At 34.4% G+C, this 17,286-nt stretch overlaps 1 protein-coding gene across 11 annotated transcripts in view; it reads left to right on the plus strand.

Moving 5' to 3' along the window:
- The window catches only part of INPP4B (inositol polyphosphate-4-phosphatase type II B), a 764,537-nt gene that overhangs the window by 619,187 nt on the left and 128,064 nt on the right, over positions 1-17,286 (plus strand). For all 11 annotated transcript variants that reach the window (XM_045055824.1, XM_019828926.3, XM_045055818.1 and 8 more), the window contains one exon: positions 8,022-8,199. In XM_045055824.1, the coding sequence (XP_044911759.1) occupies positions 8,022-8,199 (178 nt within the window). The remainder of the gene's footprint in view (positions 1-8,021; positions 8,200-17,286) is intronic.

Genomic DNA, 17,286 nt, shown 5'->3' on the forward strand with positions numbered 1-17,286 from the left:
ATTTATTGTGAGATAACTTTCAAATTCGTTTTTTAGTCTAACCTGTCTTATAAAATAGAATCATGTATCTTCTCTAATGAGCTTTGTTTTAATTAGAAGATGAGGATGTCTTTAATTATATTTTATTTTAATATTTATAGGCTGTACCTACCATTGTGTTACCAAAGAAAAGATGTTTCCTGTGTTAGTTATTATAATTTTTTCCAAATTTAAAGTAGCCCGAATCATGTTCATGAGGTAGTAAAACATAATTAAGAGTTCGAACTGTGATAATAAACCTGGGGATGAAACGTTGGTTTTACCATTCATACTAGTTGTGTGATCCAGGATAAGTTACTTAACCTACCCAAGCTTCAACTTCCATATCTGTACGATGAAATAAAATTTGTTCCTCAAAGAGTTGTCGAGATTAAATAAAATAATCTCTACATATTTAGCATAATGCTAATCCTGTAGTGTGGACTCAATGACTATTCACTATTAAAATGAAAGAGATTTGCATTATTAGTGTAAATTTCACAGTATAAAATTTTTTGCTTTATTAGAAACATCTACAAAAATCTTTTTAGGTTTAACAGGGAAAAAAAATGAAATGGCTTTTAAATATACTTTCTGCTTTCTTGTATTCTTATCCCAGAATTATAATCACTAACACTATAATATCATATTATGGAAATATTTGCTTACTTATGCCCAGCTTTATTAAGGTATAGTTGACAAAAACTATGTGTGTGTATATATACATATATATATATATATATGTGCACACATGTATACATTTATATATATATATATATAATGTCCTGTATATATATTGTATTATACAATATATATATACAATATATACAATAGTACATCATATATTGTATATACAATATAGACGTATATTGTATATTGTATATACATATATATATATACATATATATGTATATTGTATATAATATTGTATATACTATATTATATATATGTATATTGTATATGTACATATATACATATATGTATATATTATGTATGGTATATATTGTACTGCACAATATATATATTGTACTATACTATATATATATAATATATATAGTACTATATACATTTATATATATAAATATATATATAGTACAATACTTGATGTTTTGATATATATATACATAGTGAAATTATCACCACAATGAAGTTAATTAATCTACACATCATCTCACATAGTTATTTTCTTTTCTTCTTCTTCATCTTCATCTTCTTCTGCATCTTTGTCTTTGTCTTCTTTTAGTGTATGTGTGGTGAGAACACTTAAGATCTATCCTCTTAGCAAATTTCAAGTATGCAATACAGTATTATTAACTATAATCATGGTGCTGTACATTATATCTCCAGAACTTAGACATCTTGTCTAACCAAAACTTTGTACCCTTTGACTAATAACTCACCATTTGCCTCTCCCTCTAGCCCTGGCAACCACCATTCAACTCTCTGCTTATGTAGTGTAATTTGCATACCCTGGGACTGACCTATTTTAAATGTACAGTTCAATGATTTTTAGTAAATCTATGCAATCATCATCACATTCTAATGTTTAGGACATTTTCATCACCCCCAAAAGGCCCCTCATGCTAATTTGCAGTCAAGGGAACATTTACTTGTGCAGTGTATTTGAGAATGGTTTCTATTTGGGTACCTTATCTTACTCTGTATAAGACATGTGAATGGATAAGGTCCAGGATGGAGTTGAAAAGTTTTTGAGATGAAAGGGAATCGGGGGACCTCATTTGGGTATTACTCCATTACACCTTCATAGAGGAGTGAACATGAAAATACCGGAAGCCATACTAGACACAAATAGAAGTGACCAGACCCTTGGAAATTAGCAAAGGAATCAGGACAAGTATATTTAGGAATAAGTGGAAATAAGCCATGGAAGGAAATGAAATCACATTGGACTGTGTTTATTTAAAGGTCATATAACAGTCCCTGGAGATTTTTATTAGAGCAAGAATAGGGCTAAGGAAAGGTTGTATGTAGAAAAGAGGTCTTAGGGGCACCCGACTGGCTCAGTCGGTTCCTGGATTCGAGCCCCTGGTTGGGCTTGCTGCTGTCAGCACAGGGCAGGCTTTAGATGCTCTGTCTCCTTCTCTCTCTGCCTCTCATCTCCTCCCACCCCCCACACATGCATGCTATTTCTCAAATATAAATAAACATTAAAAAAAAAGAAAGGTCTTAATGGTTAAGAAATTGCAGATAAGAACTCGTAAACTGAAAAGTGGGATAGTAGGAGCCACTGTAATCAGAGACCATAGGCAAATTTCATTCGAAGGTAAGTTGAGCTGAAATGAATTGTAGGATTTTTTTTTCCTCTTAATTAGTATCACCTGTCACAGAGGTAATAAATGGCAGAATCAAGTGTACTGTTCAAAACAATGATCCTAAAATTTCCATGAAACTAATATTTTTTAAAAAGAGTAGTTTCAAAGATAAGCATTAATTTAAGCTTTGATCGTGTAACTAATTTAATTATGTAAGTGAAGTCCATAGGAGGCAAACAAAATCAAATCCCATTTTCCTTAGAGTTCTTTTCTCTAAGTTATAATTCTATCAAAAAATGGAAAGGATGCATGGGGGAAAGCAGAGAGGTATGTTTTTACCTTCTACAATTTCATGAAGCACATTGTTAAACCCTGTGAAGCCAAAAGGGTATATATATTCAAGTGCACTAAGGTGTAAATTTTCATTTATTATCCACATAGTTTTCTTCTCAGTTAGAACTGAGAGAATGTCTATCCCTCCCTCTGAATTCAAAGATCGTTTTTTTACAAGTAGTGCTTGAGTTGGGAAAAAAAAATAAGTGGAAATAGTCCTCAGGTTTTTCTCTGGAGATTTAGTTCTGCCACAGGAGCAGAGGCACATTATTGTATAGCATATTTTCCCCTATGTTCCTCAGTCCTGATCCTCTTCTGCCTCTGCCTCTCTTCCCTGATCTTTTCCTTCCCTTTTTTTCTCCTTGACTGTTCATCATCTCTAACCTATACTCTTCCACGACTCTATTTACCAAAATAGTGGCTTGGTTGGACAAATGGGTTAAGGAGTGGAGGTTGCAGGGGCATGGAGGAGGAAAGGCACAGATAAGTGGCAAAGCAAGTCCCAGGATCTGGGTGTGGGCAGGAAGCTAAAGAAGCACTTGCTTTATTTCTCTCTCCTCACCTGTCCCCTGCCTCCTTCAACCCTAGGCATAAGCCCAGAATTTCAATGTCTTAGAGTAAGGGCAGAGATGGGAAAACCAATTTTTAGGTAGAAGATGATAGGGGCTTGCACCAGGGATGTTGCAATGAGTGTGGAAATAAGTGATTGAATTCTTTTTTTTTTTTTAATGTTAATTTATTTTTGAGACAGAGAGAGACAAAGCATGAATGGGGGAGGGTCAGAGAGAGAGGGAGACACAGAATCCGAAGCAGGCTCCGGACTCTGAGCCATCAGCACAGAGCCCAACACGGGGCTCAAACTCACAGACCCTGAGATCATGACCTGAGCCGAAGTCGGACGCTTAACCGACTGAGCCACTCAGGCGCCCCAAGAATTCTGCATATGTTTTGAAGGAAATAGCAGAAATTTTCTAGGGGAAAAAAAAAGGAAAGAAAAAAAAAGAAAAAGGTAAAAGAGGAAGAGAATAGACATACATCACATCGAATGGACTTGCCATGAACTAAGATGGGGAAGCGTGTAGAAAGAGCTGGTTATTGAGAATGAGGAGCAAATAGGGAGTTCAGTTTGGGACATGATAAATTGGAGCTGTCAAGAGGAGAGCTTTTGTTTTTAATTAGAGTTCAGGGAAAAAGGTCTAGGCTAGAGATGTGAACTTGGGAATCTTCACAACTGAAGTATTTAAACCACAAGATTAAATGAAATTACTTAGGAAGGGCCTGAGGACTAAAAAAAGGAAGTGCCCTAAGAAGTGAGCTTTGGAAGGTGCCGACACTGCAAGGTGGGGAGATGAGGAGGACCAGCAAAAAAGCGACCGAGGTGGAATAAACGTAAGAGGATATGATCCTGTTTTGGTTGAATTTTGGTTAGCAATTAGAGTTTATGAACATGAATGTTATTTCACTGAGTGCTTTATTTTACTTTACACCTCCCAAATATGACTTCTCTGGTAACAACACGTACATGCCTCTATGAGTTATGGGGAGGTGTTCTAATTAAACTGATAATAATTAAATAGATACATATTAAAATGTGTCTATATACAGATAATGCACTTTTGTCCACTGTTTCATCAATAGAAAAATATTACCAAATTAATTTCAATTTTCATTATCCATGATTTGCTATATCACTTACATCCCATAAAGTATTTTTTGTCCAAGCACATACTTTGTCTTTCTTCTGGTTTTGTCTGATTGATAGTTGATTCAAGTGTTTGGATTCAGTTTCAATTTCAGACCACTATAAAATAGAGTTTAGCTATATACTTTTTATCTCGATAATTAAATTATACTCATAACTTCCCATTTAAAAAGCTATAACTATTAAAATATATGACATGTTTAAAGAGTAAGGCACTGAATAGGTAGAGGAAATTTATGTATACTTAAAATTATTTTGTGGGTGGCGATATTTTTTTTCCCATACCATAGTATTTCACCCTGGACATTAACATTGGCTTTTATTGTGGAAAATGAATCTTTCTGCCTCAGTAGGTAAGATGCTCATCATTAGGTGACCTAATTGGGAGCATCAACAGCTGCTATGTAACTTTGCTCCAGTGGAGACTGACTTATGAGGAGGGGGAAGGAGTTATGATAATGTCCTACCACCAGGGAGATTGGGGGAGGAAAGGATGAGGAAAGCCAGTATGCTGGGAAGGAAAAGATGAAGGAATGGTGGGGAAAAGTGAGGGGAGGCAGCACTGGTAATGAGAAAGGACCAAAACAACTGGTGCTAGATATAAAGACGGAGTACAAAGATAGCCTTGGAAAGGGTATCATGGAAATTAGAATAAATTAAGAATAAGAAACTCGGAACTAAGAATAAGAAAAAGAACCTTTATTATTAAGGTCACTGTGTAGCAAGGTCAAGGGTGTAGAGGGGATTCACAGCCAAACCAATGGCAGCAGTGTCTCTAAAAGTGCTCAGCTGGGGCGCCTGGGTGGCTCAGTGGGTTGAGCATCTGACTCTTGGTTTCTGCTCAGGGCATCATCTCACAGTTTGTGATTTCAAGTCCCGAGTTGGACTCTGGGCTAATAGTGCTAAGCTTGCTTGGGATTCTCTCTCTCTGCCTCTCTCTCTGCTCCTCCCCTGTTCTCTCTCTCTCTTTCTCTCTCTCTCTCTCTTAAATAAATAAAACCTTTTTAAAAAATAAAATAGAAGTGCTCAGCTGTGTCTCTGCATCAGGATTTTCACCGAGATGGTTTTTACAAATGCCACAACCCACTGAGGGAGAATCTCAGTGTTGCCAGGAAATCTGCATTTTTTAAGCAAATGCCCAGACCCTCTCCTCATCCGCAGGTGAATTGTATGCCTGCTCAAATTTAAGGACCACTGAACTAGTAATAGTGGAAAGAACATGTGAGAAATAAATCTGGAAAAGGTATGTAGTAGACTCAACTGGAGAGGAGAGTCTAAAATAATTTGCAAAGCAAGAAATATGTAGAAAACAATAATGAAATTAGATAACATTCAGCAATAAAGTAACAGTGAACTGGCAGGGAAGTATGATATGAGTAAAGAAGGGAGACATTGGGGACAGGAGTCAAAAAGAATGCATGGGAGTAAATTAGGAGAAGTAAGAATGACCCACTCAGGGAGGACAGTTATGTGAAGAAGAAGATGGAAGTCTACACATGGCCTCCAGAGCTCTGCTTTCCAAGAGGTAAGCCGTGCGAGGCCTGTCAGTACCCAGAAGATGACACCAGAAAGCAAATTATGAAAGAAGAGCAGATCTGTGTAAAGGGACCACCAAGCAGCTACTACACATTGCTTTCCATGTCAGGCCTATAGTTAAGTCTCTCTCCACTGTTAGAGGTGCTGGGTATCAAACATCATCCCCATCCCGGTGACACACTAATATCTTAAGATAATCATTTTCTTTGCAAAAATAACACAGAGTTGTTTGATTTCCTACGGATTGTTTTGGATTGAACTTTGTATTGCATCTGAGTACAGATGAGTAAGGGAGACATCCCAGTTCGTGATTTTTGTTAGAGGTCTTAACACATTCCTGCGTGAGATCAGATGAGTTGGAAAGAGTTCTAGAAAATTGGCAGGGACAACTGTTTTCTTTCTCCTCCTCACCATTGTTCTTTACCATTTGCTTTAATTTGCATTGTAATATGTACAATAAGTAGTTAAGTCATGTTTTATTTTTAAACTCTCACTTCTGAAATTTAAAAGTCTGTTAGTATAAAATTAAGAGCCAATTCTTCTGTGACACACACTAGCGATGTGTTTCTTAGCCTTCACAAACATGTACCCCTCATCAAATTCTTGTCCTAGCTTCTGAATAGTCTAAGCAACCAAGGATTTTTCTTTTAATCATTGAGATCAATCAATCAATCAATCAATGATAGGAATAGTCATTATATGTTTACAAAAGGAGTGTTGTCTTCCTGAAGAAACTGGTACTTTCCCCTAAAAATTATTAGCGTGAATGGAAAGGGAGAGTGCTCCCAAGATGTTAGTTTTTCTAACAGATTCTCATATTTCTAAATAAGAAATGGAATTCTGAGAATTTTAACAATTTAACTTGTAAATGTAAAGAAAATAATAAATACTCAACACAGAATGCAGGATGTATGAAAAGTGCTTTGACAGTTGACTGCCGGAGGATGCAAACAAGTTCTGTGAACTTCCCTCTTTTTTTTTTTTTCTTGTTTGGCTAGTATTTGTTGGGTTTATTTCTTTCCCTGCTGGAATGCCTCCTTGGTCTTTCCTAATCCAAAGATTCCTTCCTTTTGTGGAATCCTTACCCCCATAGTATGCTTGACTAATTCTTAGATGATGATTATAAAAGTCAGATATTCCTCAGTTGGTAATCAGTTTTAAATTTTGTTTTTTACAAGTTAAATGAGAAACTACTAGGAACAAAATGGGTAGAGACAAAATAGCATAATGAAATTTTTATGCTATAAATATCTTTCTATCCAATAAAATTCTCCATATGCCCACTTGGCATTAATTTGTTTTTTCCCCATTTCTCAGCTATTAAAGTTTACTAACCCTGCCCTACGTATCACAGGGGTGGGGGGAATATATGTAGTAGTTATTGAATGCTTGCTCTGTATCAGGCACTATTTTAGGCATTTCACATGAATTATGATCAGTCTTACCCACCTCTTAGAAGTTTTGTATATTTATTCCTAATTTCCTGAAGAGGAAACTGAAGCTTGCCTAAGATCACCTAGCTACAAGGGAGCAGAGCCAGGATTTATATTCAGATTGGCCTGAATATAAAGGCTTATACTTCTCACTTGGATACTAATGTGACTTCAAGTTTTCTAGTGATTAACAATAATTTGTTTTGAATATTAATACCTGACATATGTAATTATAAAGAATCTTCCTGGCAGTTGAGCAGAACTGAATTTATTTCACTTAAAAATCTTAGGGTCACCTGGATGGCTCAGTCGGTAAGGGTCCAACTTCAGCTCAGGTCATGATCTCAAGGTTCATGAGTTTGAGCCCACATCAGTCTCTGTGCTGACAGCTCAAAATCCTTGAGCTTGCTTCGGATTCTGTGTCTCCCTCTCTCTCTCTCTGCCCCTATCCTACTCACATTCCATCTCATTCTTTCTCAAAAATAAATAAACATTTAAAAATTTCAAAAAAAAAAAACTACAAAAAAAATCTTGGTCTTGAAAATTGTCTTGGTTATTTTACCTGAAAAACTCTTAGGACATCATAAAGTTCTCTTAGAATAGTTCTTATCTGTTCAAAAGGAAGTCATGCTATTTGGAGTTCTGTTTCTCATTTGCCATCTGGTACTGAGAGCTGCAAATTCTTTCTACTTTTTGTGTAACTTGCCTTTATCTTTGTTGTTCCAGTACTGGATACCAGTTTATTTACTATTCACCTGAAAACACAGCCAAAGCAAAAGAAGTTCTCAGCAACATCAATCAACTACAACCTCTGATAGCAACCCATGCAGACCTCCTGCTTAATTCTGCAAGCCAGCATTCTCCAGACAGCCTGAAGAATTCTTTAAAGATGCTTTCAGAAAAAGTAAGATCCAAATCACTACTACAGTGGGGAAAATGAAATACCCAAATCCCCATTGGTGTTGCTTTCTGCATACATTGCCTTTCACAGCATCTGGAAATGTAAAATAGACTAGGTTAAAAAGTAAGCTTCAAAGTATTGCCACAGGATCAAAATGAATTGGCCTCATTCTCTTGTCAAATCTTACTGAGCATTAATTTTTTTTTTATGTAGGAAATGAAACCTGTTATTGGCTGATATATATTTTCTCTTTTTCTTGACATCTTTCATTTTCTTTGGCTCATGGTCTTATTAAGTGAGTTGAATTAGATTTTAAAAATTATTTTCCTCTGGTGATCAACTAATTTTTATGTATATGAAGCTATACATTTGAATAGGAATGTCACCTCATTTGAAAGCACCACTTTGATGTGGATTCTTATCAGTGGCATGGGGTAATTCCTCTGCTTTGGTTTGCTTTCTAAACACTATCTACTGGGAGAAGGTTTTAAATATTTCCAAAAATATTAGCTCTTGTTTGTAATGTAGTGGGACCTAAGCCGAATTTTTCTTTCAAAGGTGACTTCCCCCAGTATATACAAAGAGAAGAAGTAGTCTGACATAAGGTAAATCATCAACATCAACTTTCATAACTAATTAGGGCAGCTGAAAAGTACAGAGAGAACCAAGATTGAAAAGACAAATTACAGCTTGATTTTAAATGTAAAACCGGGTGTCCTGGAGTCCAATTCCAATATACTTATCCTTAACCTTCACATTCTGAGGACATCTTGCAGTTTATTATGAGTTACTTCCAATAAATATGCCCTTGAAGAAACTGAGAAGAAACAAAATTCTCATGGTATCATTTTAGAATAAAACAAGTATAGTTTTTCATGTCCCTAAAGAACAGATTGATGGAAACTTGGGTATTATATATGTATATATTTTTTATTCAAGTATGTCAATTTATAATATGAATGCCTGCTGCTTATTAAACATTTTAATGTATGCATTATCATTTATTTTTCTTATAGAATGAAACTAATATCTATTTTCCTTAAAAACTAGCTAATATCTATTCAAACAGGTCAACAAAATTACCTCATAAATTATAAAGTGAAAGATGAAAATCCAAGACTTCCAGTTCAAAATGTAGCATTCTTTCTATGACATAACAGGTACTTCCATCATGAAAGGAAAAGAAAAAATTGACCCAAATTTTACCGGTACTCTACTTTGCCAAATATTGCGCTTTATGACTTATATTATTTCATTTAATCTTCAAACTTAATTTTCACATTGTGAGTACATATTAACTCTGCCTCACAAAGGAAAATGATTAAGGCTCAGAGAAGTTAAAAAGATGTATGAAATCACACAGCTAGATGCAAACAAAACCAAGATTCAAACCCAGGTCTGGTTGACTCTGGAATGGAAAATCCTTCTGATATCCTATGGGTTATATATGTGTTTTGACACTTCTTTTTTAAACATTTTTAAACATTTTTCATTAGGCATACTTCTCAGCAATACTTAAGTATCTTAATGGTCGGTAAGTATGGCTAATAGTCAATAAATATGTTAGGACTAGAAAAAAAAGGGAAAAGAGGGGAGTGTTGTATATAGTAAAATAATATAATTTCATTTGAGTTGATTTCTTTTTTTGATTTGCAGATGATAGGAGGTTTTTCTGGGCTCACTTAAGCAGAAAATTTTAGCAAATGGCACATCACTGCAGTGATTACAGAGCAGTATTTATATTCTTCCCGTGCATTGGGCCAGGGATTTATCATTTCATACATCATTCACACCTTGCTGCAGTGATTGGGGAGAGGGATGAAACAGGGTATGTATTTTCTCCTTTAACTCAGCATTGCTCCCAAATTTTACCCTATGTTTTTCTACTGAGTAGACAAGCTTCACCTACTTATAAGTCTGTCAACCTTTGAAATCAGAGGGATCTTTTTTTAAGTTTGCAAGCCATGCATTACTTTAAGAATTTATGCCTGGAATTTCAAAGAATTATCTAAGTTAACAGAGTTTTGCATAATCTATGGAGGCAGCTAATAGCTTACAGTTTAAAATAAAGTATGATCCGTGAACTTAGCATAAAAGATAAATAGTCTCAATATTTAATATTAGAATATTTAGCTTAAAATATTTTGGGGTATTGTTGTTTTAAGATTTTATCTGTAGGTAATCTAAACCCCCAATGTGGGACTCAAACTTATAACCCCAAGATCAAGAGTTGCATGCTCTATCCCCTGAGCCAGCCAGGTACCCCTAAAACATTCTGTTTTTAAGATCAGGGTCTTGCACACTGTGGGTCAGAGCATAAAACGTTTCTCTATTATTAGTCCCCTTGTTTCTTTTATTGAATCTGAACTGGTATGTTTAGAAAATAAGTCATTTGGTTGTCTCTGGAGCTCATTCATGTAGCATATTCAACAGGAATTATCTATGTTCATATGCATCAGGGAAAGTCCAAGCCCAATATGGGAGAGTTCTCTGTATTGACTAAGGAGGCTGTGTAGGGCTGAGGGAAGCCCATGCGTAGTATAGTAGAAGGCATTCAGTTGTTTTGTAATGAGATGGAATCTCTCCTGTTAGGTAACATGTAGCTTCTGGAGATGATAGCAATGGACACATTATCAGATCAATTTATGCTCAGAGTCTGGGGATGGAAGCAAAGGACAACAGAGAGATCCAACTGCATATTGAATCCTAGAGGAGCAATATTTGTAGATCCAAGGTCAATTCACATCATCTCTACTGTTAATGATAACCAAGACTAAGACTAAGGCTCACCAGCAAAATCCCATTCCTCTAAACATTTATTGGTGGAGAAAACAAACAAACACAATTTATGAAAAGTAAAAATATTTACTGAATTCATACTAATTACACTAGGTGCACAAAATGGAATAAGAAAGGTCTATTCTTGTTCTTCCCAAGAGATTCAAGGTTCTTGAGATAATGGTTATGATGCTATTGATGATGACAATAATAACTAACATTTATTGGAGGTTTAATAACTGTGAGTGAGACATTATTACAACATTTTACAAGTCTATGAGGTGGGCACTATTATTTTCAACATTTAATCTTTCTAATCCTATGAAATAGGTACTGTTTTTTTTTTAACATTTATTTATTAGGGAGAGACAGAGAGACACAGAGTATGAGCAGGGGAGGTAGAGAGAGGGGGACACACAGAATCTGAAGCAGGCTCCGGGCTCTGAGCTGTCAGCACTGAGCCCAACGTGAGGCTCGAACTCACAAACTGTAAGATCATGACCTGAGCCGAAGTTGGTCGCCCAACCAACTGAGCCACCCAGGCGTCCCATGAAATAGGTTCTGTTAGTGTCCTTATTTTATAAAGTAGAGGAAACCGAGGTACAGAAATATATATAATGCACCCAAAATCACACAACTTGTGAGTCTAGCTCCATATGTTGTGAGCTTAACCACTATTCAATATGGTCAAATGTTCCATGAGTTCCATGATGGACACTTGCGTATATGATTAAAGAAACAAGTAAAGAGGTCAGAGTGGGAATAGGAAAGATAAAACTGAAATTCTGTAAGAATAAGAATTTTCTAAAAATTTGTCATGTCCTAATGTGCACAAGTGTAATTAAATTGTTCTATTTTTTTAATTATTAGTATGCCTTCTTATGGATGACTGGGTTTGTTCCTTGCATATTAATTCATGAAAATAATAAATAAATTATTTAATCTTATGATATAGGGTTATAAGAAAAGGAAAACTGAGTTTATATGAATAATTTTAACAGAGAAGACAAAGGATAGGCCAAATTTTTAACATAAGATCTGAAAGGTTAATAATAGAGTGGGTTAAAATATATTTTCCTTTTTGCTAGACTGAAAGTATGCAATACTATGAAAAATAAAAGGGAGAAAAAAGTAATGTGACTAAATTTGAACTGAAAAATAAGGACTTAAGAGATATAGGTATCTATCTCTCACATCTTAGATATATGTGTGACATCAACTTTAAATGCTCATCACATTCTCTATCCATAGAGATGGAGAGATCTTGTGTAGAAAATCATTATTATTCTTGCTCATCAAAAAACAATATTGAGCACTTAATTGTGTGTGGTATTGTACTAATGCTGTATGACAAATGCTACATAGACACGGACCTTAACTTTTATAACCTAAAATTTGAAAGAATGGGGTGTTTCACATTATGAAAATTGCTAGATGGTAAAAAAACAACAACAAAAGGATTTTGTTGCTAATATTAGAGGCTATGCTCACAGTATATTTGAGAAAATCTCACAACTTCTAATTCCTAGTGTCCTTTAACATAATATACTGAAACATCCTGTGTATTCCAAAAGCGAAAAACAAAAACAAAAACAAACAGCAGTAACAAAAACAACAAAAACATTTCAGTCTAACATTTAACTCAGGGTACTCTTAGAAATGTTCTGGTTGTTTTGTTTTGTTTTCTTAATTTTGTTTTAATGACAATGCCAGGAAGCCAGTATACTAAGAAGTATACTAAGAAGATATAAATAATATATTGATTATGTTGATTACTTAGATACTGAGAAGGAATTTTTACTTCTATTTACTTCAGTCACTCCTAGATCTATCTCAGTTCCAAACTAAACAGAACTTAATGAGTAGAGTTTCTTTTCTTTGCTTTTTTTTATAGTTGGTGAAAGTATACATGAATGTATATAAAAGTATAAATGAAGATGAAATTTCATGATAGAACTCCTATTTCTTCTTCTTATACTCCTCGTTAAATGATAAACATTTCATTGATGAAAAAGCATATACCAAGCAAACAATTAAGCAGGAATATATGACCCACAACCAGAAGAAAAATCAAGCAATAGAAACAGACCCAGAAATAATAGAGATGATGAAATTAGCAGATAAGGACCTTACAACAGAAATTATAAATATAGTCCATATATTTAGGGAAGCAGAGAAACACACAAACAGGATGAAGAGGAAAATGGAAGATTAAAAAAGAATAATACAGAAATAAGAAAAATATAAAATATAATATTTGAAATAAAAACATGTACTAGGTAGAATTAGCAGATGAGTCACTTCAGAAGAATAAATAGTGAATTTTCAAACGTAGTATTAGAAACTATTTAAATGTAGTACAGAGATAAAAAAGATGTAAAAACATAAATAGAATATGAATGACTTATCCAACAATACCAAGAAGTCTAATATGCATTAATCAGAGTCCTAGAAGAAACAGAAAGGAAAATAGAAAAATACTTGCTGAAACGATGATGGAAATTCTTCAAAATTTAATGAGAAAATGAAACTATAGATCCAAGAAGCTCAATGTACTCTAAGCAGAATAAACATTTAAAAAAATGCAGGTATATCATCAAACTACTGAGAAACAGAGATAAAGTGAAAATTGAGGGGGAAAAGGCACATTATCTGCAAAGGAACATATAACAGAATTATTCACAGGCTTATTATATGTTCTTATAGAGTAACATCTTCAAAGTACTGATACATACACACAAATTATAATTCCTTATCTACAGAAGATATCTTTCAAACATAAAGATGAAATAAAGACCATTTGGACAAATAAAAACTGGGAGATTTCATAGCAAACTTGTACTACTACAAATTTTAAAGTAAAGTCTTCAGGCCAAAGAAAGTGATAACATGGGGCGGGGGGTGGGGGGGAATGGATCTACAAAAGAATAAAGAGTACCAGAAATGTTAAGTATGTAGACAGATATGTTTTTAAAAAACCAAACTTTAATTTACTTAAACATATTTACTCTTTAAAATAAAAATAATACTGATTGTATTCTGTGGTTAGTAACTTTCTAGGGTAAGCATAGCTATCAATATAATGGAATAGAGAATCTAGAAATAGACCCACACATATATGTTCAAATAACCTTAGAGAAAGGGCAAAGAAAATTCATTGGGAAAATGATGTATTCTTAACATAAAACTCAGGAACAACTGGATATCCATATGAAAAAAAAAAAAAACCTTTCCTTATCTTTACCTCACATATCTATAAAAATTAATTCAAAATAGAGCATAAATCTTAATGTACAAGCTAAAAGAAAGAAGCAAACAGACAAACTTCTAGAAGACAACATAGGAAAAATTTTTTGTCATCTTGGATTAGGCAAATATTTCTTGGAACACAAAAAGTATGAACCAATAAAAGAAAACACGTGATATATAAGGCATCATCAAAATCAAAAACTTTCATTAAAGTTTTCAGGAGACATTCAGATGACATTATTAAAAAGTGAGAAGGCAAGTCTGGACTGAGAAAATATTTGTAAACTATGTATCTTACAAAGGAAATCATCAGAATACATAAAGTATTCTTATACTTTAATAATAAGACAAGTGGCTTAATTTAAAATGGGCAAAAAAATTGAAATGATATTTCATCAGAGAAGATATATGGATGGCAAATAAACACACGTAAAGATGCTCATCATCATTTGCTTTTAGGGAAATACAGATATAAACTAAAATGAGGTAATACTAACTACCCACTAGAATAGCTGAAATCAAAAAGGTTAAGCATATGAGGAGTTGGGGAGGATATGAAATGACTGGAACATTCATATATTACTTACATAATTACTTGCACACTTTGAAAAACAGTTCAGCAGTGTCTCATAATGTTTATATAAATATATATAATAAATATGAATGTGTGTTTATTTATATGTTTATATATACATTTGTTTATATATGTATATGATCTAGCCATTTCACTCCTGGTTATTCACCCAAGAGAAAGTCTCTTTTGTAAGTTGGAAGGTCGTTGAGTGAGGAAGGACTGGAGACATGCTTTGTGAAGATGATCCTCATAGAATAGAGAAGCTGAGCTAGACAGTGAATTTGAATTATTGGACATTATTGGGCATTACAAAATGTCAGCATTCCTCTTGGGGGAGTTTGCTAAAAATACAAATTCTGACTCAGCTGCTGGGCTGGGACTCAGATGTCTACATTTTAATATTAGTGACCTTGAAGAACATCCCATAAAACAAAGCATTAGCTTAGGAAAAATAAATCAATCAGTAAGGAGACTATGGAAAGTATCCACATGGAATGTAGAAAGGATCTTAACTGGGACTAGCTGTGGACATAATCTTTGAAATTACTGAAAAAGTATAACTTGTAGAAATTAATGACTAATCTAGAAGATGAATATTGCTGAAGATGATCCAGACATTTGGGCGCTGAGTTGCTGCATAATGATGACACCACACAGTTTGAAAAGCTGGGAAGAACACATTTATTGAAAACACTTGAGATCAGGCTGTGACTTCTAACCTTGAAAGACTTTCAGGTGGAAACAGGTGACAGTACTGGTTCAAGAGGTGGATAGAGATGGATTTTAGAGACTGTGGCATAAAGAGAGTAGTTGAAGCTATGGGGAAATGTGTTATATATCTAATGGGAAAAAAAAATGCTTTCAAGAAAGTGGTTTAAGTTCCCTTAGGATTTGTTTACCATATTTTGAGTGAGTCTGGGATGTTGAGTCAACAAAGGAAACTGAAAAGATCATTCAAGAAAGGGGAGCATAAATAGAAGAGTTCACAGTTTACAGTGAACTGCTATGAGGTTTCATAGGTAAGCATTGTAATTTTGTGCAAACTGGAGAAAAGTTGTTATGTGATTTAGCCAAGGTCAAGTGCATAATTTGTATGATCTGCCCAGATGTCAAGTAACTCTCCTGAAGGTTCAGTGTTCTTTTCTTTAGGGAATGTAGAAAACATACATATTTATGTACTAATTCCAGAGTATAGCACTATTGCCCTATGCAGTAATTAAAGTATATCAAAATTTTTAAAATAAACAGACTTATTGTGGTGATAGTGTTGCAATATATTCAAAAATTGAATTCTTATACTGTACACATGAAACTAATATAATATTATATGTCGAGCATATCTAATTTTTTTTAACGTTTATTTATTTTTGAGAAGAGAGAGACAGAGCATGAGCGGGGGAGGAGAGAGAAAGAGGGAGACACAGAATCTGAAACAGGCTCCAGGCTCTGAGCTGTCTGACGCAGGGCTTGAACTCACAGACGCGAGATTATGACCTGAGCCGAACTCGGATGCTTAACCGACTGAGCCACCCAGGCACCCCAAGCATATCTAAATAATAATCAAGCGATATTAGATATGGACCATGCAGGTGATGAAAGTAAGAGAGGCTAGTTGGGTGCAAAATAATAGGGAATGGTAAGGTCGGGGGGAAAAAATAAACAGGATTCTTTTTTGTCATATACATAACTACTAAAATAATAATCACCTGTTTATGTCATTGGCTACTTCTGTCTTGCAGGTGGGGTTAGGCATCGTTTTGAATTTTTTCATCGAAAAAAAGCTTTTAAATACTATGAGACTTTGCTTAATTTGTTGAGATCTCTAGTTAAAAAGGGTAGTTTTAAATAAACATATTCCTAACTATTCCTCTGCCCTTAATATTTAGGAACCTAGGAAATTCATCCCCAGAAGAAGTAATTTTACTGGTTTTATACTTGTAGATAATTCTGTGTGTTACTTTGAAGAACATTTGCATGAGAACATGAATTGGAAAAATGTCAGGAAGGCAAGAAAACATTTCATTTTTAAGATACCATTTCTTTCTCTTTTTTAATATCAAACAAATGAAATGATCCACCTTGGGTACAGAGTTTATGCTTTTTTTGCTATATTATTAAACTGTTTTAAATAAATTGATTTGCCTACCCTTATGATAACATGTAGACACCCTTTTTCCTTTCATTTAATGCAGAATGAGCAGAGTCAGAAAAGGAAAAAGGTTTTCAGTACTTTGAGTCAATAGGCAACTCCGCATCCTTCCCATGACTTTGAACTTCCTTAGTGTCATCTCTGTTGCAAGAACAGCAGCATACAGATGTACTGGAATTGAGTGATTACGTTAATCCCTTCAAGCTAATTTATTTTGAGTGTAAAACATCAGGATCTGCATTGGTCTACATTTACTAAGTAGTGCTAGTCAAGAAAATTTCCAGGTCATATGGATATAGTAATGGAATTTTGGCTATTTTCTATCAAAGTGCAATTCTCT

This window comes from Felis catus, chromosome B1, assembly GCF_018350175.1.
Source record: "Felis catus isolate Fca126 chromosome B1, F.catus_Fca126_mat1.0, whole genome shotgun sequence".
NCBI classification, from domain to species: domain Eukaryota; kingdom Metazoa; phylum Chordata; class Mammalia; order Carnivora; family Felidae; genus Felis; species Felis catus.